Source organism: Actinia tenebrosa, unplaced genomic scaffold (assembly GCF_029948245.1).
Source record: "Actinia tenebrosa isolate PJP-AT-01 unplaced genomic scaffold, QUT_ActTen_1.0 PGA_scaffold4__44_contigs__length_22323623, whole genome shotgun sequence".
NCBI classification, from domain to species: domain Eukaryota; kingdom Metazoa; phylum Cnidaria; class Anthozoa; order Actiniaria; family Actiniidae; genus Actinia; species Actinia tenebrosa.
In genome coordinates, this window is record NW_028292581.1 from 20,934,510 (window position 1) to 20,961,054 (window position 26,545).

The following is a 26,545-nucleotide window of genomic DNA, read 5'->3' on the forward strand; positions in this document are numbered from 1 at the left end:
AAAAACGAGCAAGAGACTGGGTCGAGTTTTGAATCTTTAATCTAATTAGCGAAAGAGTTTTGTCATGTGATAAAGCATCTCAATATTAGTCTGTGAAATTGAACGTGCTTCATTAAAAAGAACCAGGGTTACGAGCCTTCAAAAGGGTAAAACATTTACAAATAATGTATCGTTACGGGGGACAAAGGCTGTTTATCGTACAAGAGAAAAAATATGGGTTCCAGCTAAGAAGCAATTTTGGCTGTATTCTTTTAACCTGCAGATGTACGAGGTTCGTTTGCCTTCGCCTCTCACATTGTTTGAGACACTGGTCATGCCAGATATGGATTACCCCTTCATTGTAGTAGGAATACAGGAAAAGTAAGTGACTGCATTTAATATCTTTGTACATCATACAGTCCTATATGTAGGTATATGTGTTCTTTATTTTCATGTTCATATGTTTTTTGGTTTACCAGGTCAGAACGGGCATTAAATTTTGATCTCGTAAATCTTAACTCAACATCCAACTGGTATACAGAACACAAAGATGGTAAGAAATAACAATTTGTTGGAAGGATGATAGCATCCATGCTTTAAAAAAAAACAAGCACCGTCACGGGTACAAATACCTAATTTCCTTTGTTTGTTGTATCTTCATCGATCTATATTTGACTGTTAAGGTGCGGATATACAATGAGACATCGCCTGCAACGTTGCATGAAATAGGCTGGTTTTTTGGATGTCACATGTTGCAAGCGACGTCACAAGTACCGTCGCATGTGACATGGCACCGTGTATCCGCACTGTTAGTTTCTCTGTAATCAGTTGAATAAAGTACAAAGGAAACTGAAATAGCTTGTCATTTTATTAGCTGTCCTTCCGTACTCCTCTCTGTAACTTGCACATGGTAGTGATTCTTATGCAGTAAACAGCTTTACTAAATTACCAAAGTCAAATGGGGAATGGACAAAGAAAAGAATTTACAACTAATAACATATATATTCTAAAGTGTAACCGGGAAAGAAACGAAATATGTTTTGGAAGGTTTTATATATTCTTATTTGTGATATAAATGTATTTGTTGTTTTATTCCTTTCAGGCAAAAAGCTATCAGTAGACCATTTTGATCAGCTAGAAAAAGAAACCATTCTTATTTGCGCTGACAGTAAGTATAATTAGTAGTTAAAAAGGTTTGTTCATGCATTGGGTTTTATGTCCAGCATGTTACTTTGATCTTTCTACAGACATCATCAGGTTTGTCAATTTGGAAGGAAGACCAAAGCAGACGAAACGTGGTGTTTCTGAAATTCGTTTTGATGTGAAACCAGAATCTGTCGGTATGAATTACTTTTTGTGTTACGACTTTTATTGTCGTTTGTTTTATGTTTATATTGATGATTTCATGGTCCCTTGTACCCTTGATGATTTCATGGACCCTTGTACCCTTGATGATTTCATGGTCCCTTGCACCCTTGATGATTTCACGGACCCTTGTACCCTTGATGATTTCATGGACCCTTGTACCATTGATGATTTCACGGACCCTTGTACCTTTGATGATTTCATAGACCCTTGTGCCCTTTATGATTTCACGGACCCTTGTACCCTTGATGATTTCATGATCCCTTGTACCCTTGATGATTTCATGGTCCCTTGTACCCTTGATGATTTCACGGACCCTTGTACCCTTGATGATTTCATGATCCCTTGTACCCTTGATGATTTCATGGTCCCTTGTACCCTTGATGATTTCATGGTCCCTTGTACCCTTGATGATTTCATGATCCCTTGTACCCTTGATGATTTCACGGACCCTTGTACCCTTGATGATTTCACGGACCCTTGTTCCCTTGATGATTTCACGGACCCTTATATTTGTACTATCAGTTTGTTTACAGGGTAGCGTACTCGGATTTCATGAACATGGCCTTCAAGGTAGAAGTCTTCTCACGGGCCAGGTACGAATCTCACGAGAATTGATACAAGAAACGTATCGGTGTGCATGATTATAAAATGTTGACACAAATATTCCTAAAATATAGGCAGTGTCTAAAAAAGATAGGTTAATAGATCTCGTAAGAATAATCTTCTATTTGATTTGATTAGGTGAGCGTTGAGATGAATGACCAAAAGAGAACGTTTCGACTGCTTGGTGCAGACAGCATAGCTGTGGTGGAAAGTAAGCCTACTCACGACCCACAAGGACCATGTAATCTTTACATCTTAGCAAGCGCTCCCAAAACCAAGTGAGGTTCACAAAAATACCTATGGTGGCAACATGTGCTCATCACGTTGTCGATCTGCGGAATCTTTTATACAGCAGACTTTGTTGTACATTATCAGAAACATAATTTGTGAAAGCATATATCAGTGCACAGGCTATATTTTAATAACTGCCGGGTTTGTTACCTGGGCCATTCTTAACCACGTCACACACAGCACGCACTTGCGATACCGGCCAGTCCGCCAATATATAGAGGTCATTTTGCACCATCACATGACGGCAGCCATGTTAGATGGCAGGAACAATACAATCGTTTTACATAAGAAAAGATTCAATTTCTTAAAGTAAAAGGGTTCTATTGTTCTACCATCCAACTACATGCCGCCCAAGCTGTATTATGGGCGTGGGCACGTGATGCTGCAAAACCTCTATAGGATCATAAAGAGCATAGATTTGTGAATAAGGTCTAAATTTTAGAAGCACATGTAAAATTTCCTGTTGTCATTTGCATCACTGGCGCTGATCGTCTTTCATGACGCCAAGGAATGAGATGCCATGGACGCCACAAAAACCTCTCAGTAGCTCAATAGGCCCTTTGCAGTTAACGGTCATGTTTTTACTGGTGAGCAAATTTTTTATTTTATTTTGAATTGTTTATTCTTTTTAGCTACTTGTGAAGAATTGAATGAAACGATGCGTAACCAGTGTGTTACGAAATGCAGTTTTATTACGATCTCTCGAAAACAGGTTGTAGAAAGTCTGTTTGCTCACCAGTATACTTTACCCGTGGGAATCAAGATGTTCATTCATTTGCTCTCATTGAATTAATCAGCACCTAATTACTGAGCTGCAAAGGGCCTATTTTATTGTAATACGAAAAGAGAAAACGTATCGTTTTGAACTGGAAGGATTTTCCCTAGAATTGAAATTTGAAGTTTTTGCAAGAAATAAGATAATATTTTTGATGACCTGTAAAATTTCAGCTAAACTGTTATTAAATAAAGTGATTGGAATAAACAAAGGTTTAACTATTTCTTGGTTTGCAATCATTGCCAAGGGAGTGAAGAAAACAACAACAACAACAAAAGACTGGATGGAATTAGAAGAAGTAACAAAGGAATCCACTAAAAATGTTAAATATTTTGTCAAATTGTTCCAATATGTTGGCTATGACGCCATGTACAAACGAAGGTACTGATAACTTTTTTCTGAGAGTTAAAATTTCTTCAATATTTGACGCTAGTTTTTCTTTAAATTACCAACTTTGTTTATAGAGGATAACGCTTGACAGTAATTCAACTGATAAACTCGTGTTCCTCTTATATTAACATCTCTTTTTTTTTTGTTTTGTTTTTATTGTTTTTGTATTTGTATTTTTTTATTTTATTTTACAAAATACAACAAGATACAAAGGTGTATTATTTACAATTTAGGAGGGGAACACTAGGTGTAACCCTCTAGATGTTTACATACATGTTTTTGTTTGTTTGTTTCTTTTTTTTTAATACAAAATACAAAGGTGTATTATTCACAATTAAGGCGGGGAACATTAGGTGTTACCCTCTAGATGCTTACATTTTAACATCTCTAGTTTATTAGGGACGGGACCGCCATAACCGTGGCCATCCAAGCCACGTGAAGGTCTAAAATGCTTTTGCAGATGTATGGAATATGGTGAATTACACCGACAAGTATTTATTTTATTTTATGGTATGGGTGTCTAGCCTTCCCCTCTCTTTCATTGTCGATCTTCTTCTAACAACCAATTTATGTGTACGTCAAGTCAAATCGTTACTGATTGGCTTGTTACACCAATACACCTTTGCTGGCCATTGTTCCACTCAGTTAAATGACGTCCTTGTTGGTTTTATTCAGTGTTGGTTTATTTGTCAGGTTTCTTTTATTCGTCCGTTCGTCCGTCCATCCGTCCGTCCGTCCGTTCTAAATTTGTAGGTTAGTGAAAAGAGAAAAGGAACCAGTTCATGCATTTTTTCTGGTTAGCGGTTATGTGGAGTTTGAGTTTTAAAGCAACATCTTTTTGGTAGTCCCCTAGCTACCACTGATTGAGCTGGAAGACAGATTCGCAGCATCCACTCTGGAAAGGCACCATTCACCCATCTATGCTATGAGAAATAAAAACTGAACAGAAATTATGCATCGGGGTACCGACGTATGAAAGATGAATTATACAGGCTTCGATTGGATGGAAAAAATAGGAAGTTTACACATCGGATATCCAGGCACCGTTGTGAAGTACAAAGTACAGAACTCTAAACACTCGTATATATATTTAAAATTTCCTAAAGTGGATATTTTTTCCCCTAGCGGTTTTCTAGCCCTCTTGCGACCATAGCTTCGTTAGTTTGCTTCGTTAGTTTGCTTGACCTGCCTCACGTCCTGCGCTCATAACGAGTTAATGAGTTACTCTTAGTGAGTTAGCTTTGTTTTATTTAACTTTATGTTATTATAATTGATCGTGTATATTGTTACTAATAAAAGTTTCTAAATACTAAATAAAGTTCATTTTTCGAAAAAAAACATTTCTACCTACATGACATTCAGTTTTCTTGTAAGTGTGATAGGAAGAAACGGGATTCCCGTCTTTCCTTACTGATCATTTATTTATTCTTTTTTCAAAAGTTTGGCATGTAATAATGCATAGTGGAAATAGTTAATGCAGGATAGGTATTGTAAAAAAAAAACCTTTGTCTATTTGATTATGAAGGAACTAGGTGACGCGACATCGAGGCAAGCAGTAATCGGCCAATCATCGTCAAGGTTGACGTCACGGAATGCAAAACTTGTGCCATCTGCCTTTGGTGTCTACTGATTGTTGGATGCTTATTTCTTTAGGATTTTCCAACCATATATTTATTGGTTCAAAGATTTATTTTGTTGTATTCGATCTGCGGCGATATTTTCTTCCCATGGCATGAACATTTTTTACAAAGTCATCAAATGGCGCGGCAAATCGCCGTAAGGGACCAAGACGTCGAACTTGATAGTCTCTCTGGTGGTGATCAGGCTTCTACTGTATCTTCAACTCCTTCTGATATCCAGGTTAGTTTTTTTGGGGCCTTCTTACCAACCTTTATGCCCATATACTTCGCCGAATTAAGTGTTTTTTGCCTTAGAGAATGATAAGTGCTTCTTATTTTGGTTGTAATTTTGGCTGTGAATTCGAAAGTTCAGTAACATCGTTTTTTCGTCGTTGTTCAGAGATGGCATCAGTACAACGAACGCTCTGGTCGAGTTGGTGGTTCGGATGGTTTTAAGGTACGCATACAGCCATATATTCATGTTAAATATAATAAAGTATGTATCCTTAAGGTAAGTTAAAGCGACTGACTCTTTTTGGGTACATACAAGTTGGTTTTATGTGCTCAATCCAGTAGTTCGCAAGAGCTTGCATATTTTAATGTGTGTGTACATCCTCCTCAGACACAGTTCAGGTCGAAATAGTCAGATTTTAAAACGTTTTTGCATAATCATTTTCGTTTTGGTGGTTTGATCCAAAACTAAGATGGTACCTTGGAACGTTTCGTTCGTTATTATGCGTATTTTACTATAAAAAAATGGGTCCTATTTGAAAGCTTTTCTTACAACTTGATCATTTGGTGTCATGAATCGAAGTGTTTATATGCTATTAAACGGCCTGCCTTGATCTGTGCTTGGGAACGATGCGTTATGAGTTTATTTTTTTTAGCATATAAGCAGTAGGGAGCTGAAAGAAGAATTATAATGCTTTGTAAATCGACTTTTAAATCGCCTCAAATCGACTCTCGTTAGCTTTCGGACACTTTGTTTTGTTAAGAGTCGAAGCGGTGATACGATTCGAGGAAAGTGTAAAAGCCATTTTGTTGCTCACAAATTTCACATAAACTCATTTGATATAACTAAGAGAAATATAGACGTAATTATACATACTAAGGGTTTTTACCGTTCTGTTTCTTGGAGAGAAAAAATAAAGCCTTTTTTCACACTGGAATGTTTTGTTTTAGCTTAAATCATTTTAGTTTTCTTTTGCTGGAATTTTCCTCGCTTTTCCTCCATATTTTTAAACGCAAATGAATAAGCTCTCTCTCTCTCTCGTTGTTTATCATTGACTTCATCTCCCAGGCGAAATGACAAATTCTCTATTTCTTGTATGCAATTTGGCTTTTTCCTTTTATATACACATTTATAGTGTTTGAGAGAGCTTTGAGCTATAACACGACTTCAAATATCCAACACTTCAAGTTTCAATGGAGGATTTCTGCTAGCAAATTATGGAAAAAACTCGTCAGAATTGTAATATTTATATATGAATGATTGTTTTCGTTGCATATTTTTGTTGTTTTTTTTGGTGTTCTATATATTTTCCCCTTAGCTGCCAGGGAATAAAACGTTTGCAGTTTATGATAATTATTTTATTTGTGGTAGTGTTTATAGTATTCTACAGTTGAGTTGGCACTCTTTATAGGTTACCAAATTCGCGACTCAGAAGAAAAATGATCATTATATGAATTATGAATATTTTTGAATGCTTAATAAAAAGCTTAATAATTATAGGTGTACATACATACATACATACATAGGTGTACATTTTATTTTAAAAAAGTGGTCAACACTTTGAAAATTTTATGAGTTTATATATTAATGGGCTGTATACTTTATTAAATGTCTTTTTGCAACCAGCATCAAACTTTATTCTCCTGCATTTGCTGATTCACAATTCCTAAAAAAAATTAAATTTTTGTGAAACGAGCAATGTAAATTACAACAAAAGTTCTTGACTGAACTCAGCAGTTGTGCGCATTATATAACAAGACTGGAAACTAGCTAAAGCATTAATATTATTTACGTTTAATTGATTTTAATAAGGATGTTCACTTTCATTTTAACTAGCTAGAATGTCAGTGCAAAACCATTCATAAGGTATTGTAATTTGTTTTATGCTTTTTCCTGATATTACAACTACTGATGACCTTGAACAAATAGTTTCGATGCTTTTTATAGGATATCAAAGAATAGTAGTTGTACTGTATATACATTCATTATTTTTCAATCCAGTATCCTGAAAATCGGTGTTCTGATTGGCTGTGGGAGCAAGTGGTATTTGCTATCCCTGACCAATGTTCAGTGTCCTGGGATATAGGATTTGAGATATTGGCTGGTCCAAATTAGTTTTAGCTTGGTCATACTTTACCTGGCTCAATGTTACTGGTCACAATGACCCACAAGGCAAAGATTTTCACAAGACTGGAAAAGACCCAATTATGGTTCGACTTTGTTCGATGACTGGCAGGGCTTAAAATATTGGCTGGACCTGGTACAATGTCTGGTCAAATGTTTGCCTTTCCAGTCATTTTGACCAGTAACGTTTAGCCAGAAATAAGGTATAACTAAGCTAAAACATATTTGGCCTGTGATAATGACCCATGACTGATTGGCCGTTATTTTAAGCCCTGGACTGGCTGTTTTCTTAAGCCCTGAGATACTGGATTACTAAACAACAATTGTTTATGAAACCAAGTGAAAAGGATATAGAAAAAATAATTTATTTACCATCCCAAAGCCAGTCCAGATAGTCAAAAACTAACCCTGCCCTTATATCAAGTATTTCATATTCTCCTTTAATTGTCTTTCGTAAAAGAATTTGTGTGTCATAATTTATTAATTATTATCTATATATCTATTTGGTGTACCAGCTTGTAATTTAATTTTACTGCAATAGGCTTGTATAAACAAGTTATTCTTTTTTTATTATTGTTATATTTATTAAACTGTGTGATTGGTCTTGAAAACAAACCTTGGCTTAATAACCAATTTACAATAATATAGTGCAAAAGGAGATATAAGAGGTAAACACTGTCATGAGAACATCTTCCTAAAATCAAATTGGAATTTTGGCTTTAGTCCGTTTATATTTAAGACCTCAAGCACAGTTTTACTGCTATCTGGGGCTATTGACACATTTGGTTGTATTATGATAATAATTATTGAATTTAGTTTTTGCATGATATCCTATGTTTGACTGGTTGACTAAAATGTGAGCTAGTGCACATAAATAAAAGCTTGATCACTGTTTCTGTAGTGAAAAAAAACTCCTGTTTCACTATCAGTAACAGTACCACTTAGTCATGTAAACATTAGTGGTCCAGTGTTTTGGAGGAAAGCAAATGGTGCATCTTAACAAATGATAAATAAAAGCAACCATTGAACTTGTCTTTGGTATTATAGCTTGTAACTGATTGCATAAACCAATGACAAATGATAAATAAAAGCAACCATTGAACTTGTCTTTGGTATTATAGCTTGTAACTGATTGCATAAACCGCTATATTATGTATGATTTTGCTCAGATTTACAGTATAAACTGTATAAACTTATGCAGTTAGGATTTCCTTAGCCTAATCACTGAAGTAAAACACCAATATTTGAACCACAGAAATCTCAAATATTATAAGAGTTTGTGTCCGAAATCTCTCAAAAAATATTTTCCAACCTGTTGGATATATATTCAGAATAAATAAACATCGATAGGCCTTTCTTTAACGTTTACATTTGTTTACATTTACTTACCACTTTTGATACAGTTATATTGTATCTACTAGCTTGGAAAAAGACATGGTTCCAATGACATGGGTGAAATGCATGCACCATATTCTTTTTTGACACAATGCTATATATCAGGTCTGTTTTTCATTACAGTTAACTCATTTGCCAAGTTTCTTAACGATACACTCTAAGTAATTCCATTTGATCACATTATTAGCATGAAGTTTCTGAAATGCCTTTGTGTTGTGTTTCTTCAGCCTAGATGGAAGCAGTTTTCTTTCATCAAAAAGTAAACAAAACAACATTTATATGTTAATCTTAGTCACATGGTTGATCAAAAGTTGTTGTCATTCACGATAACTACATCAGAGTCAAGTGAGCATTCAGACATATAAATATTGAGAAATTATGTTGAAACCTTCTTGGATTAAAAAGACTCATTTGATGAACAAAGATGTTCAAGTCAAATCTGCTGTGGTAGGATAACATTAATATATTATATTTATGATCATTTCATGTGTTTGCATCCCATGTATAGATATTAATTACCCGGAGCATGATGTTCAGTTTGAGCAACAAATTAAGTATTTTATAATTTGGTCCTAAAATTTTCTTATTGTGTATGTGATTGAGTATTAATTTTAAAATAGTTGATTTCACTATTATAATTGTTGGTAATTGACATTGATTTGGGAGTTCTATGATGCAGCATGATTTGAACTAACAAAACAGATTTGATAAATGCAAACATAAACTTTGAAAATTACTTCAGATAATTAAGAATTGAAAGGTCAATGAAAGTTTATTAATGGATGCTGTTTTCTGTTATCACTGTAAACTAGTTTATTTACACTAAGAAACATATTTTGCTGTATTTTTTCTAAATCCTGACTGTATAGTTTTGCTTGATTTGATAATTCTGTAGTATTGCCCTGTGCATACGCTTTCTGCACATAACATAAGATGGCAGGGAAATATTCAGACTCCAAAATTAACATTGAAAAGATTTTATGATTTAGCAAAATATTGCCAATATATGTAGGGTCATGATTTAGTGGTATTCTTGGAACTCGTCATAGTCTTCACTTGGCCATCGTATGTTCTGTCCTTTAGTAAGGTGTAGTGTGATATAAAGTAAAAGAGCACAGTAACCTATCTTTTTTATTTTCAATGTGAAGCAACTGTCACATATTGGAGTTTTAACAAAACTCTGTGCTCAGATTACATGATATATACATGTCTTTTCCAAAACATACTGCAACTGTTTCCTGGCTGATATTAGGGTGTAATATATATGATAATAATATATATATATATATATAATTATAATAATAATAATAATTATTATTATTATATAATTATATATACTGTATATAGGTATGATATTAGGGTAATATATACTGCTCTACCTGCATGTTTTTAAATCAGACTATTGGTTTATTATGTTATTGAGATGATAATATGAATATGTTAAATATGATATTACCTCTCTGGTATTTGAATACATCTTTTGTTTGATTTTCATGTTTTGAATATTGTATTGTACACCACCAAAAATACCAAAGTTTTAAGTCATTTAGCACTGAAATGGAGTAATTATAATGACATAAGTAGTAATTTCATAAAAAAATCTATGTTCAGTTTTATTTGTACTGAATAACCTTCGGCTGTTCCATACAGCATAGAGTGCTACTGTTATTGATACAGGGTTAGGTTAGGGTTATACATTTAGATATGTATCTTGTTTTAAACCACATTACAATTGGCCAGCCTATCCTTCACTAGTATTACTGACTTGTATTCTGTTTGGGATATGCCAGCCAATGTCAGCAGCCAGCATACTGTTTGTCATTCTTAATATATTCACTATATTATTATACATATATTGAGTGACATTTATTAGTTGATCATTTCCTAGAATGTTCTAGAATTGCTGTTTTTCCAGCTAAACTAGCTTTAAATTGGGGCATTATTTATGTCTTTGTCTTTGGATATGGCTGCATGGATATGGCATATATGCAGATCATAGTAGGTAGTGTTGCTAGAGCATTAGAACTTTACTTTTTGGTTGTTAGGGACAACCAGAAACTTAATTTTTATGCTTAAAAGCAATTTATTCAAAATTGTAGCTTTCTATGGGTTTCTTTCTTTCATGTATAAAAGAAAATGTTATTTTGCTAAAAGAATGTTGTGTACTTCATGTACATGTATTCCAAAAAAATTCACATCTTAATTCTTGTGGGAAATGTGTATTTTCAGTGTTGTTATTTTATAAGCATATTTAGTATATCACAGGCCCATAGTTACAGGTATTAACAGGTACCCACAGCAACTGATATTCTGCTAATTGTTATTATTTGTTCTTGTCAGTTTTCTTTATGATTTTTTAGTGTATTCTACATTCTGACATTTTCAATCAAGGAATGCAATTTCTTTCCTTTAAAAAATAACACAAATAATTCATGAAATTTTTTTGACTGTAAGTTTGTCATTTATTATGAAATAAATTATTCCATGGACTGTGTCAAGCTGCATGAAATATGAATTTTCTGTAAACCTCTCTAGCTGTCTGTGTATATAAGATACATCAAAACTACTTACAATATTTAAATTTATAGCGATAATTTTGCTTTTCTTACTTGTTCTAATAATATAAAAGGAGTGGCTTGTTTTGGAAAGCTATAGGTGAATTTCATGAATTTTTAATTAAATTAATATGCCAAATATTTTTGTAATTCTGATAGCAACAGGTAAATTTAGTGTAACATCTTACAGATATACTCTTTAGCAAGAAATTAAAATATGCCTTGATGGTATTAACAAAAAATAATACATCTTAAAGATATTTTTTTTGAATACATAAACAGAGATTTTGCAATAATTCAAGTGTTGTATTTGCTGGTAGATAGAGTCATTGCAGTTGGCATAATGCCCAAACAAGCAGGTAACCTGCTATACATTGTGGATTATCTCAAATCTATGCTGCCTGTATTTGCATTTTGCTTTTGATACAGTTGCAACACATTTGAAAAGGAATTTTTTCAAGTTTCCAACTTTTCCCTTTCATTGAGGTTACTGATTGACTTCTACATTAGCAACAATGGTAAGTTGTATGTGGATACAAGTATAATGGCTGGTTAAAAGAGTGACCTAGGGAATATTAGCACTAAAAATTTAAATGAGATGCTTTTCAAATCATTCTAAAATACTACAGTGTAGTGAATATCTATTTCACTACAGAATTCTTTCTGGGTGAGGTGTATTCATTATGATAGCCAGTTCTTGTCATGAAGATATTCAATGGTTGGTTGCATTTTAGAGTAGAATGTAGAATACTCTTATCTTGGGTTTTTGTTCCTGAAAGTTTTATAATTAGATTTTCATATCACTATTAGTAGTCTATAGCAATTACATTATGGGTAGGGTTTAATAGTTTGTCTGATAGTTTGTTAGCACAATTAAGAACTTAGATAAATTGCTGTTAAATTTGTGTTTAAATCTAGCCATTTTAAATTCGAAAGAAAAACCATTTTAGCATTAAAACCTTCAAGCCAGCAAACTAAGACAGTTAACCATAGTAGACAAAGTGTCCAGTGTTATTTTTGATGGTGTGAGTAGTGTAATGTTCCTTGTGAAAGACTGTTTTATAGTATACGACTAGTAAAAACTACTATACTAAGGCTATTATGGAAAAGGGAATCCTTGGCAATAAAGAGAAAAGTTTGCCTTTTGGCAGTTTCTATAGTTAGTGTTCTAATTTCTGACAGCTGAAGTTAACATACACTGTAATGATCTTGTTTTGGACATTTAACCATTCAAATCTTTCAATCGCAAGATTTTGAACTTGAACTAGAAAAGGACTTGAAGAAGAAAATAGTGGAAGGAAGCAGTTCATTAATAATTAATTATGCAATATTGATTTACATTTTACATTACTTTACTAGTCTAGTAGATGTTGCTAACAGAAAATCATTATTTTTTGATCAAAATATTCACATGTCCTGATCTTATTGAAAAAGCATTAATACAGTAAGTGTGGGTTACTTCCACACTCACACCATACTGTACCTTATAAAGTACACATACTACTGTATTCTTAGGGGTATTCAGTTCACTTCCTGTGTCTGCAGATCACTTCCTGTGTATCTACAGGCTCACTGGGCTGGTCTAAGGTAGGAAATCGCTTACTTTGTTTGAACCCTGAAACAACATCTGGGCTGATCATTCAGGGCATAGCTAACTCGCAGATCAAATTGGAATATATGCTTATTACACAGGATTGGCTTCATAGCTCAGTTGGTAGAGCATCGCACCGGCATCACGGAGGTCATGGGTTCGATTCCCGTTGAAGCTTGAAATCATTTTTTCAAGTCTTTCTTTACAGCGTTCGCTTAGATCGCTCATTCACTGTGATGATCAACACATCTATCATATGCTGTTGGGGATTGGAAAGGAATACAGTACTGTTACTAAAGTGAAAAAACTGCGAAAAAAACTACATTAAGTAAGAGGCAAATGTAAGATGCCATATTTTCTTATCTTTGGTATAAATGAAATACCATTACCAAGGGTGGTAAAATGTATGTTATGCCAACTTCTTTATTCAATTCTTTACTGATCCATTTACGATAAAATAAATTTCTATGGAAATATTTGTTTAATAGCTGTGGATTTTGCTGTTGTTTACCCAGAAAAATGTATTGCAAGTCTGAAATATGTACCTCTAAAAGTTGAATTAAAAGTCGAAAATGTTTTTTTAGCAAGAGTAATAGATAGTGATAGTGATGGTTGGTAATATTTCTGATTCTTATCGACTTATCATCTTTACCACAATGATGCTTATTGAATGAAATTAAGTCAGGCTTTTCTTGAATATTGAATTAAGCTAGTTTTCTTTGAGTAAAACTTACCTACTTGAATCTTTAAATGCCTTATTTTTTTTGGGGGGGGGGGGGGGGGGGGTTTAAAACATTTATTATCTTAGTCAAAATTGTCTTCAGAGCTCTACATTGTATTGCTAGTAAAGTATTATACGTACAGTAACTACAGTAGTAGAGTAGTGGTAGTATGATATTAAGCATTTTAGGCTACCTACTTAACTGTAGGAAGTATGAAATGCTTGACTTTATAATTTTTTGATTTTCTCAACAAAAGGGGGAGACCTTATTTGCAAAAGTAAGTGGATTGATTTTCACATGTATTTATTTCTAGAGTCTTACCTTCACATACAGTATTCTTTAGCCTGTGTTGTGTAGTCTTATATTCTTATTCCATCACACTTTTCCATTCAATCCAAGTTATGTAGATAACTTATGGTATACAACATTTCTTTGTAAAGATACTGTTTCTTTTGTCTCAAGTGATGTGAATAAAAAATTTATCAGTTCTGTCAAGCATGTCTAGTGAGATGGTGACGGCCAAGATAGGACTGTGATAGGCCAGCTACACCAACCAATTATAGTATGTCAAGTAATATAATTAATTCAGTGAGGTAAAGCTTTATTATGAGTGACTATTGACTGAATGATTTTAATACTTTGAATATTATGCCAGTTTATGTTTCATTGTTGTCTCTAGAAATGGTATTGTAGGGTGATGGCACTTAACACGTCAAATAAATTCTAATATTCAATTTTTTAACAGAAGAAATTAATCATGGAATCAAAGATTACTAAGGTACAGGTATTCGGCTAATATCTATTTCACAGGTTAAGTGCCATCACCCTATCCTTCAGCATAATGTAATATTTATCATTACATTCTCGTAATAAAAACTATACTGAACTATGTAAATAATAGACAGTAGTGGAGTTATTAAAACCTTAGCTACTTTGACTTGACTGACACTTAGATTATTGAAGCCTGATAACTGCAAATTGATAACATCATAGCCCAGGCCAAGTAGTATGGAAAATAGTTTTAATGTCTATGTTTTGTTAATGATGAAAGGTAAGCGATATTTGTGGTTACCATCCTGCTGACTTTGGTCAGTGCCATCAGTGTTGGTTTCTGTTAAAAAGAAAAATAGAGTTTCAATCAATTGTTGTAATGGAATTTAGCTGTTGTCCTTCTTTCAAGCCTTTCATGTGCAAGTCAGGTCTAAATGCAGTAATATTACTTTATTGATGGTGTGTAACCCACAAGTAATGATAAGATTTTAGAGTTACAATATGGTACATGTATTAATAAGCCAAATTACATTTCGAGTAGTATATTTATAAGCTGCAAAGTATATGTAAAATATGATGTGTAGGAAGTATACTTAAAAGGTCACTTGCTAAAAGGTGTTAATAACTAGAAATGTACTCAGAGAATTCCAGTTTAAATGTCTAGTCATTTTAGGATCTTAATATTTTTATATCTACATATTATGATATATATTTAATTTGTTGAACAAGTAATTTATGATAAGTGTTTCCACAAATTGAACCACACATGAGAGAAGTGAGAGAGAAAATCAATTGGACGTTTGTCCTTCGCATATGCCCATATTTGGATTTTGGAAAAGCAATCAATTGTGATGTCATAGCTGGAGTATTTTTAATATGATGAGCAAATCATGGTTTTATATGTAACTGCTTATTAGTGGATCATGGTGATATAGTCTTCAAGGTTTGATGGGGTTAACAAAGCTACTGTCAAACCATGATTTTAGTATCCTTATGATGGAAGATGCATATAGTTTTACTGAAGCATGGGACAACTGGGATGATAACTACTTAGAAGATCAGCTTTTAGTGAGTATTTAATGGGGACATACTACTTTCTCATTTGACTTTTTTCATTTAGTAATTTACATGTTCATGTACATGCAACTGTAACTTGTCTATCTCTCTCTCTTTTCTGATCACTATATGATATAAATAGGTCAGGGTTTCTCTGTATCCAAGATATTTCTCCTTGTATATAATGTAAATAGGGCTCAAAGTGATAATTTTTATTTAATGAATTTTCTTTACATTTTGCATGTAGTATCTTATCATCTCATCTTAAACAATGTTTTTATACACTGACAAACACTAAAGATTTTACTTATAAGACATAGGTTAACTCAGAATCAATCTGGCTTTTAGATTTTCATCTTATATCACACCTAGAGACCAATGAAATTGTTTTGAGATTGATTGAAATTGTCTTCAAATGAATGTACAGCTGGTATGTTTTCTTTGGCACAGGAAAGTTCAAAAACTGCAGTATATATGAATGTTTATGGCTGCCATTTATTTTAAAAGTGTTTGATTACAGAATCATCTGTGTGCTAAAGCCATAAGATATATCACTACACCTATGTGTTTAAATTCAGATATTTTAAATTTAAGTTTAACTTGGTTACATTTTAAGCAAAGAAATTGAATTCAGTACTGTTTTATACCATTCACTTAACATATGGAGTTAAAAATGTGAATATTTTGAAGTCAAATATTTCACATATGACAACCTCAATAACATTTCCGCATGCATATTATAAAAGCAGGTTTTTACTTTTTATCCTCAGCTTTAGGTTATTAATAATTAATGATAAAGAAAGTTTTAGGGGCAAAGTGTTATTTGCATAAATGAAAAATTCTTACCATGTCTTTTTTCCATTTTTTACACATTTTTCCTCAACAGTTTAATATTTGTTATTATTAGTAGTACTATTAGTAGTAATCAATACTTTGAAGAATGTTATACACTTCCTTTCAATTGATATTTACTGTGGAGAGATTCAATATTGCTTGTGGTTTCTTGAATGTTTTCCTTTTTCTAATTTAATAGGTTCAAAAAAATTATTGAATTTTATTGACAAGATTTTTTATTGATCAGAGGTTGTATTGTATGACCTTGGATTATTTTTCTGTTTTTTAAACCCCATCATTTTTGTGTGATACAGGTACAAGTTTGTTAGTTTTTGATCTTTAGTTTTCAGAGGATGGTGTTATTTGCATATTATGTTATGAATTATTACATGGCTGTAGATTATTCCAGTAGGGGTTTTTGTGGTAAAGTTTTAAAAATTTGGACTTGTTCTCATTGTTAAGATCTATTATTGTGTGCAGAGGAGTTCAACTGCTAAGCAGTGAATGACAGGTGCAAAAGAAGTATCAATAAGACATTCATTCTTTAATGGCATGTATGTTACTGACTAAGAAAACATCCATTCATATGACGTGCATGGTATACCCTTGTCATATTGTATATATCATTTATAATAAATGTTGGACAGACAGGGTCTTCATCTGCAATGATGAAAGCATGTGAGATTTGATTTTGTTTCTGTGTAGAGATTAAATAGAAATTAAAATATGCTTTGAACTAGCCTTTAATTGGGGAGTTGCAAGCATCATCTGTAGCAAACTTTTGCATGTGTGATTACATGTGGATTACTAGCTTCAGTTTACTAGATAAAGTAAATGTTTTTACAAGGAAACCCTATTTTCGAAATTAATTTTTTTGAATGATTTTCTATCACTTAAATTAAGAAAATCCACCAATCCCCAATGATAATGGAGGTGTGAAGCTGTATCTGCCAAACACTATCTATATTTCCTCTCAACCACTAAATAAATTAGATTATACTCACATTTAATTTTTTTTCTTTCCCAATATTTGTAATAGGCATTTTGTAGCAATTATGATCAATACTTACCAAGATTGGAATTTTGTACATTTTTTCATAGTTTGGGATAGAGACTTGAATAGGGCTACCATGTCAAAAATGCAAAAGTTTTTTTTCCTAAAAAATGTAATGTATAAATAAATCCAACGTATTAATTTAGAGAGCCAAAACTTTCTCTTGATTTATTTGGGGGAAAATCAGAAATACATTTCTAAAATTTGTTATGAATTGTAACTGGAGCCTGGGTTAGTCCTGTGTTCTATTGTCTAAGGGTATTCAGTATCTGGGAGTGATTATCATATGCATCCTGTGTACTGATCAGCAGACCTCATTAAACTCCAAACACCCTCAGTGATGTTAAGACATTGTTAAGTATTAATCACTTGTATCTGTATATAATGTTGTGGGCGATAATGATATGAAATCACATCTCTTTTCCTTGACTGCTAGCTACTGGTGACAATCGAGGATGTGTTTTCCATCTTAGTGATCCAATAATATATTCAGTATAGTTCCATGTCTACTGGCAGCATTAGTTTAAGTGGTAGAATAAGCATTTCTTGCCAGGAGACAGATAGATGTAGTGGATTGTAGATATCAGGGGCTGTGTATGAGACCAATTATATTTACCCCATCCATGAAAGCTTCTGACAGAGACAAATTATTGGTAAGAAATCCTTTATGAAGTTTAACAGATTGATGACAGCCATATCATGAATAATATTTCTCTTAAAGTGTTTTTTTAAAATCTTTAGTTTGACAATTTTGTATTATACAACTTACTGCACTTGTATATTCTTGAAGTTTAAGAAAAAGTTAGTACAAAACTACCTTCTTAAATTAAAAATTGTATTCATTTCTGCTGCTTTTTTCCAAAGATGCCTGGAATTCTTTTTTGTTTGTTTGTTATTGTATTCTCTTATTAACAGGCTGTGACTGGTACTACTGCATTTTCTTTATTTGTCTTGTTGGTTTAAAAAGTTGTATGGTTTCTTGACTAGTCAAGTTATGAACACAGAACATTTTTCTACTCTTCCCAACAAAAAAAATCCAATTATTGTATTGAAATTTAACTGAATAATAAGAAATTTCATGAGTTTTCTTAAATAATTTTATGAAGCATAATAAAACATTAATGGCTGGGTTTGATAATGTTCATTATTTGACCTATTTATTATTATAGTACATGCTTGTTCTAGAAAATATACATATTATATATGTATTTTTTTAGCCCCCCAAAAAATCCTGATGTATTTGAAGACTTCAATTTCTTCAACATTGTATTACTATTGTTACCTAGGACTCAGAGCCTGCATATAGAGCTTCAGATACCAGTAGTGTAGACGAAGATAGAGAAACTTCTAGAAGAGAACTTGAAAGGAGAGCTTGGGAAGCTCTGCAAGCTGCCAGGGTAAGATTTTGTTCTTTTGAAACATACTCTCCGCTTTACCATACTATACCTTTATTGTTGGTTTAATGACAATGATAAAAATGTTATTCCTTGTAGTCCAAACCAGTAGCTTTTGCTGTTCGCACCAATATTGCATATGAGGGCAGTGAAGATGATGATTCACCAGTACATGGTGCTGCAGTTTCATTTAATGTCAAGGATTTTCTGCATGTAAAAGAGGTACTTCAAATTATTTCAAAGACTTTAAATTTTCCATTTTGGTTATTTCATTGCAAGACTTCACTTAAGAAAATAAAATAATTTTATTTAGCAAACTGCAGTTTCTTTTGTAAGGCTTATACCAAATGAATTTGAACTTTCTGAAGAGAACACCCTAATGTTGATTTTTGCAAAAACAAGATGATTTTATTTCACAAAACTTTAAAAAAAATAATGGCGTTTACCACTTCTGGTTATAATACTGGAATACGACCCTATTGAGGGAAACTGGAGAACTACTTTTGAAGAACAAGAGCTAGAGAACAAACAACCAACTCTTCTCACAGGAAACTCAGCCCAAGAATTCAATCCAGGTCACATTGCTTGGCACATTAGCAGCACATGCCATCCATGATTCCCTATTATAATACTGCCAGGCTTCCTTCATTTTATTAAATGTAATAATTTCATTTTACAAAATGCAGAAGGTGAAATGAAGCTTAATGTAGTTGCAGTTCTTCAAAAAAAAAAAAAAAAAAAAAAAAGAAAAAGGATTTCATTTCAAAAAAACTTCATTTAATTTCATAAAATCACTTTATTTAGGAGTCTAGTCATTCTAGTGCTTTCACACTAATTGGGAACTTTTTGCTCACGCACACTACCACTACATTCAATGTTCTATGTACACATAATGCTCAACTTGCATTTTAATTTTTTTATGGAGAGGGGAAACCAGAGAACCCAGGGAAAACCCTTATATTTTTTCACATAATATGTACACTGTATGTATGTACATATTATGGTGTCCACAGGGCTCGAACCTGTGACCCGTAACCTTTGGACTCACAGTGGTGAAAGGTGAAACAACAGCATATGCCAAGCATGCTATCCTACTTCATATTTTTTTTGCAAGCTGCAGTAAACCTATTTTATGGCTAGTAAACTAAAAGGAAGAATTTCAGTGAAAGAAAATGATTTATTCACCTTTGATGTTCATGTAAACCTTAATAAAAGCAGTTCAAACAACAAATTTGTTACTTTTTGTTATAAATATTTACAATTTATTACAAGTTAATTAGAAAAATTATACAAATAATAAGTAAATGTTACTCATAATAACTAAAAGCTAATCTAGTTGAGTAACAATGTTCTAAGTAATTAAGCATATTATGTCAATGGTCGTATTTATTTACTGATTAAGTTATCATTATTATTTATTATTATTTACAGAACTTAATCTTCATTTAAAGCAGCTCATTATTTAATCTGGGGGCCTCTATCTATTTTTATAAATGAATTTAAGTTACGTTCTTGCTTGTTTTTTTTAAACAGAAATTTAATGATGATTGGTGGATAGGGCGTGTTGTCAAAGAAGGCTGTGATATTGGATTCATTCCAACGTGAGTACTCCACATACATCATTAAAGGGACATGGTGGGGGGGGGGGATTGGATCAGGAGCACTAGATGAGCTGTTTGCAACTAGAGATCATACATTAGTGTTCTATATTTGTTTTTGCTAAATATTGTGGAAAGTACAAGATCCTTATAATTAATTTCAAATCACTTCAAATTAATGTGATTCCAATCATGATCTGATTTGCTACTCAAGACTACCAACATGTCAAATGTTATGGTCATTGTTTGTTCTCCATATCTGCTCCTAAACTCTATTTATTATTATTTTATTTTATTACTATTGGCCACTTTAGAAACATATATATATTTAATATCCATATTTATACATATCATACCTTGTGCATAGCAACCTTCCAAGCATCTACAAAATTTCAAAGAAATGTATGGTACTAGTGATTCTTTGTAATTTTTGATTGTTTATAATTTAGCTGTTACTTAGCCAACCAAAGCCACACTGCAGAAACCTGTTAGTTTTGATGTGCTCTGAAGATTAATTATCAATACCACTTTTCCTAGTCCTTCACTCATTTCTAAAGTGGCCAATTGTAACTTAATGTCATACTTTATCTTGCTGGTTTTTTTAAATTATCAAGCACCTATGGGCAGATCTGGATAGGTGGATTATTGTAAATAGTTATAATTATTATCAATATTATAGGTCTACTCATCTTCATTGTTGGTAATAAAAAAGGCCTATCAAAGTTTTAATAGTTTATGTTTATTTGGATTTATTATGATATTTAATGCAGAGAATTCTTCTGAATATTTGAACTATATTGATTTTCAGACCAAGTAAATTAAAATCCCTTCAACAAGGAGTACCTTCAATGAGTGGCCGTCCAAGCCGTGGCTACTCAAAGTAAGTTACTTAATTCATTGTTTTAAATATTTAGACAACTTGAAAATAACTTTTAATTAATGTACTTCTTAATAGTGAGACATTATATAATAATAGGGGCTTACTTTATTGTGCTTTGTAACCCATACTCATCATTTTGTCCTCTCATCTTTTATTTTATTCACTAGTAGTTCAGACTTGTTTGGTATAAATGTCATTTAATATATATTAGAAGATAAATTGTCTTTATTTCACTTGTCTGTCATCGATGAGATCCATCATAAATTTACCGATCTTTGCTCTGTTGCCCAAATTAATAACAAAAATTGGATTAATATGCTTAGTTAGCATCTGCACCACAACCAGGATGCAGTGAAGATTCCCACTTTAAAACATCTTTGCGATTGTTCATTATGTGAGCAAGAGTTTAATACAGATTCAGAATAGAGACAGTAAGCCATATAAATATCAAATTAAGCCTTCCCCACTGGATAGATAGAGTTTGTAAATGGGATGCTTTCCTCATGTTCATTAATCAAGGTCACAAATTAGATATTGAACTTGATCTGCTCAATATCTAGTCAAATGTTTATTGATGTTCTGTGATGGCTGGTTTGATAACCCCACATTTTGAAACCAGTATCAAGCGGCAGTGATGTTCTGTTAGATTGGATATTTATAATTCAGTGACACACTGCTGTCTGTTTGTTTCAATTATAATTTGGCAGAATTCTATTGTTGGAACACCAACAATTATTAATTTTGTTATATAAAAAATATTGCTTTGTTTTGATTAAAAATACTTGCAAAATTAACAGAAAATTTCACGACAACAAACAATCAGAGCTCAGATTCTTTGCATTCCATTATCTATTTTATTAACTGTGTTTCATGTAGCTTAATGTAATAATTTTAAATCAATGATTAATTTTTTTACTAAAATCAAACTGTGATGTTTGTTTGTCTTTTTTTATATCATGATTTCATCATGTAAAATTAAAATATTTGATAACAGCTTTTTTTGTTTTCAATAATGTAATCTTTTTAACTTTTTAACGTTATCTTTGCAATTCATTCTCATAACCTAATAACCAATCCCCTTCCCTATTTGATTTTGTGTTTGGCCTTGTGTTGGATGGGATTTGTTTCCTGTGCTTTGCCAGGTTCTAGCTGGGTCAAGGCTGTTTTCCCGCTTCTGTCTGTCTTTACAACTGTTACGGTCAGTGCAGGTTTCATGGCATATGCCATCTTTCTTATTCAGTCTAGTTTTCTTTATTTTCTTCCTTTGTTAAGTGCACTGACCAATGCTGCAATAGTGCATGTATGCAATGTCTTGTTAATGCATGTCATAACTGCAATAATTAATGAGGGGCTTGCTTTGCTATATTTCTCTAAAACTTGTTACTTACTTGTCAATGATTCTTTAACTGCTTAAATCTGGTTTCTTGAAACACTTTCTATTGTGGAAAATGTACATTTTGGAAATGTTCAATGTTAGACATAAGATGGGAGTCTGATGACTGGAGTTACTGGGGGACAGTATAGATGGGTGTCTGAAAGTAACTGAAGGAATGTATAGATGGGTGTCATAAGTGACTGGAGGACAGTATAGATAGGTGTCAGAAGTGACTGTAGGACAGTATAGATAGGTGTCTGAAAGTAACTGAAGGAATGTATAGATGGGTGTCTGATATAGTGACTGCAGGACAGTGTAGATGGGTGTCTAATAAAGTGACTGGAGGACAGTATAGATAGGTGTCAGAAGTGACTGTAGGACAGTATAGATGGGTGTCTGATAGAGTGACTGCAGGACAGTATAGATGGGTGTCTGAAAGTAACTGAAGGAATGTATAGATGGGTGTCTGATAGAGTGACTGCAGGACAGTGTAGATGGGAGTCTGATAGAGGGACCAGAGAATAGTATAGATGGGTGTCTAATAAAGTGACTGGAGGACAGTATAGATAGGTGTCAGAAGTGACTGTAGGACAGTATAGATGGGTGTCTGATAGAGTGACTGCAGGACAGTATAGATGGGTGTCAGAAGTGACTGTAGGACAGTATAGATAGGTGTCTGATATAGTGACTGGAGGACAGTATAGATGGGTGTCTGATAGAGTGACTGCAGGACAGTATAGATGGGTGTCTGATATAGTGACTGGAGGACAGTGTAGATGGATGTCTGATAGAGTGACTGCAGGACAGTATAGATGGGTGTCTGATAGATTGACTGCAGGACAGTATGGATGGGTGTCTGATAGATTGACTGCAGGACAGTATAGATGGGTGTCTGATAGATTGACTGCAGGACAGTATAGATGGGTGTCTGATAGATTGACTGGAGGACAGTATAGTTGGGGGTCTGATAGACTGATGTGAGGACAATGTAATGGGGGTCTGATAGACTGATGTGAGGACAGTAATGGGTGTCTGATAGATTGACTGGAGGACAGTATAGATGGGTGTCTGATAGAGTGACTGCAGGACAGTATAGATGGGTGTCTGATAGATTGACTGGAGAATAGTATAGATGGGTGTCTAATAAAGTGACTGGAGGACAGTATAGATAGGTGTCAGAAGTGACTGTAGGACAGTATAGATGGGTGTCTGATAGAGTGACTGCAGGACAGTATAGATGGGTGTCAGAAGTGACTGTAGGACAGTATAGATAGGTGTCTGATAGATTGACTGGAGGACAGTATAGATGGGTGTCTGATAGATTGACTGCAGGACAGTATAGATGGGTGTCTGATAGATTGACTGGAGAATAGTATAGATGGGTGTCTAATAAAGTGACTGGAGGACAGTATAGATAGGTGTCAGAAGTGACTGTAGGACAGTATAGATGGGTGTCTGATAGAGTGACTGCAGGACAGTATAGATGGGTGTCTGATAGAGTGACTGCAGGACAGTATAGATAGGTGTCTGATATAGTGACTGGAGGACAGTATAGATGGGTGTCTGATAGAGTGACTGGAGGACAGTATAGATGGGTGTCTGATAGATTGACTGGAGAATAGTATAGATGGGTGTCTAATAAAGTGACTGGAGGACAGTATAGATAGGTGTCAGAAGTGACTGGAGAACAGTATAGATGGGTGTCTGATAGAGTGAATGCAGGACAGTATAGATGGATGTCTGATAGAGTGACTGGAGGACAGTATAGATGGGTGTCTGATAGAGTGACTGCAGGACAGTATAGATGGGTGTCTGATAGATTGACTGGAGAATAGTATAGATGGGTGTCTAATAAAGTGACTGGAGGACAGTATAGATAGGTGTCAGAAGTGACTGTAGGACAGTATAGATGGGTGTCTGATAGAGTGACTGCAGGACAGTATAGATGGGTGTCAGAAGTGACTGTAGGACAGTATAGATAGGTGTCTGATATAGTGACTGTAGGACAGTATAGATGGGTGTCTGATAGAGTGACTGCAGGACAGTATAGATGGGTGTCTGATAGATTGACTGGAGAATAGTATAGATGGGTGTCTAATAAAGTGACTGGAGGACAGTATAGATAGGTGTCAGAAGTGACTGGAGAACAGTATAGATGGGTGTCTGATAGAGTGAATGCAGGACAGTATAGATGGGTGTCTAATAAAGTAACTGAAGGAATGTATAGATGGATGTCTGATAGAGTGACTGCAGGACAGTATAGATGGGTGTCTGAAAGTGACTGGAGGACAGTATAGATGGGTGTATGAAAGTGACTGGGGGACAGTATAGATGGGTGTCTGAAAGTGACTGGAGGACAGTATAGATGGGTGTCTGATAGTCACTGGGAGACATTTTTTATTTACTCTTTCTTAGTTCATTAATCTTGGTATTGAGCTGAGGGGTTTACTCCATTCACATTGTATTACCATGTTTGCTTGCTAGACGTGTTATCAAAGGGTTGTAGTCTAAAATGGGGTCTATGCTTTTTGGTGCAGGATCTAACAGCTAATACTCCTAATCATAGTTGTTTTTGGCTGGGTATTTTTGACTTGAAATCATAAAATCATGTTAGAGTATGTGTCATTCCCACGAGAATACTGTCCATATTAATGGATATGCTCAAGCATTCAGTTAATAAAAGATGGTACTCGAGGGAATGGCACACTAGGTTTTTAATATATTACAATCATTATCATAAATGTGCTGTGAATGTATTCTATAAAGTACTTGTGTCAGTTATTACTCATTAAGAATTAAAGCACTGGACTATCTATTCATTTGGACCCTCTACAGGTCTTGACATGAACCTACTGATCGGTGAACTAATGGACACAATCAATTTTAAAATAAGCTTGAAATAATATATTTTTGCTTTGCTTTGTTTTCAAAACCAGTGATTTTTGCTAAGCACTAGTGGTCTATTAACTATAGAGCACTAGTAGCGTAGCCATTCAGAGCACAGGATTTTTGATAAACCATTAGTAGTTTTATGCCAAGATCAAAAATACTGGATAGAGTCAGTATTAAGACCTTGACCCGATATCTCAACAACTTGGACAGGGGGGGAGGGGGCTAAGTAAAGTTTGCTATATTCCCTTTTTATTTCACGTGTCATTATCTTGAGTGTTATTTTAGCTCATTCACCAGTATTCAGTAATATTACACTATTTGTTTATAATAATTATACACGTATTGAGTCATGGGAAAGGGCATGTTTGAAGACAGTGCATGGTTTACTTGGATCTCAGTGTAGCATGTGCATTCATTATTGTCTTTTTACAGTTTTTTCTTGGTATTTATTTAATGATTTGATTGATCTACTACAGGTCAGGAAGCGTTTTTCAATTTGGTGATATGGTTAATCAAGCCCAGTCCCCCACAAACACATCACCTTCACGACATTCATCTACATCAGGTCAGTACTGGGGCAAAGGTATCGTTAGTCTTGGTGGATATGTGTGTAACATTATAAGAGATTGAATATGCTTTATAGTTGATGCAGAAAATGGCATCAGGTCAGTACTGGGGCCATGGGATTGTGGTTGGTTGTTGGATATGTGTGTAACATTATAAGAGATTGAATATGCTTTATAGTTGATGCAGAAAATGGCATCAGGTCAGTACTGGGGCCATGGGATTGTGGTTGGTTGTTGGATATGTGTGTAACATTATAAGAGATTGAATATGCTTTATAGTTGATGCAGAAAATGGCATGGAATATGAAGAGGAACAGCAGAGTCCAACGAGCCCCACAAGTAAAACATTACCTAGGTCTGCATCAGGAACTACAGTGTCTTCGCAGACTGCTACAGGTCAGCAGACAAAAGCAAAAAAAGCATTTTTTAAAAAGGTATGTTATTCTTATGAAATAAATTATCTTTTGTCACTTAGGCAAAC

At 33.8% G+C, this 26,545-nt stretch overlaps 2 protein-coding genes, 1 long non-coding RNA gene and 1 other non-coding gene across 9 annotated transcripts in view; 3 read left to right on the top strand and 1 right to left on the bottom strand.

Moving 5' to 3' along the window:
- The window catches only part of LOC116298968 (mitogen-activated protein kinase kinase kinase kinase 3), a 20,805-nt gene extending 17,568 nt beyond the window's left edge, over positions 1 to 3,237 (top strand). For both annotated transcript variants that reach the window (XM_031707562.2, XM_031707563.2), the window contains 6 exons: positions 263 to 360; positions 459 to 532; positions 1,082 to 1,147; positions 1,227 to 1,319; positions 1,870 to 1,940; positions 2,089 to 3,237. In XM_031707562.2, the coding sequence (XP_031563422.2) occupies positions 263 to 360; positions 459 to 532; positions 1,082 to 1,147; positions 1,227 to 1,319; positions 1,870 to 1,940; positions 2,089 to 2,232 (546 nt within the window). In that variant the 3' untranslated portion in view covers positions 2,233 to 3,237. The remainder of the gene's footprint in view (positions 1 to 262; positions 361 to 458; positions 533 to 1,081; positions 1,148 to 1,226; positions 1,320 to 1,869; positions 1,941 to 2,088) is intronic.
- Positions 1 to 14,123, bottom strand: part of LOC116298977 (uncharacterized) — an 18,271-nt gene extending 4,148 nt beyond the window's left edge. The window contains exon 1 of the long non-coding RNA XR_004197398.2: positions 13,966 to 14,123. This is a non-coding gene — a long non-coding RNA (uncharacterized LOC116298977). The remainder of the gene's footprint in view (positions 1 to 13,965) is intronic.
- Positions 5,003 to 26,545, top strand: part of LOC116298972 (voltage-dependent L-type calcium channel subunit beta-1) — a 26,913-nt gene continuing 5,370 nt past the window's right edge. The window contains exons 1-8 of one of the 5 annotated variants that reach the window (XM_031707571.2): positions 5,003 to 5,266; positions 5,426 to 5,482; positions 18,646 to 18,756; positions 18,853 to 18,975; positions 20,287 to 20,354; positions 21,160 to 21,231; positions 25,975 to 26,063; positions 26,344 to 26,498. In XM_031707571.2, coding sequence (XP_031563431.2) covers positions 5,165 to 5,266; positions 5,426 to 5,482; positions 18,646 to 18,756; positions 18,853 to 18,975; positions 20,287 to 20,354; positions 21,160 to 21,231; positions 25,975 to 26,063; positions 26,344 to 26,498 — 777 coding nt within the window. In that variant the 5' untranslated portion in view covers positions 5,003 to 5,164. Of the gene's footprint in view, positions 5,267 to 5,425; positions 5,483 to 9,128; positions 9,224 to 11,720; positions 11,850 to 15,339; positions 15,484 to 17,967; positions 18,013 to 18,645; positions 18,757 to 18,852; positions 18,976 to 20,286; positions 20,355 to 21,159; positions 21,232 to 25,974; positions 26,064 to 26,343; positions 26,499 to 26,545 lie in introns of those variants that run through there. The other 4 variants (XM_031707573.2, XM_031707574.2, XM_031707572.2 and 1 more) reach the window with 4 other exon arrangements.
- On the top strand, positions 13,028 to 13,100 carry Trnaa-ggc (transfer RNA alanine (anticodon GGC)). Its single transcript has one exon. It is a non-coding gene; the product is annotated as a tRNA-Ala (tRNA).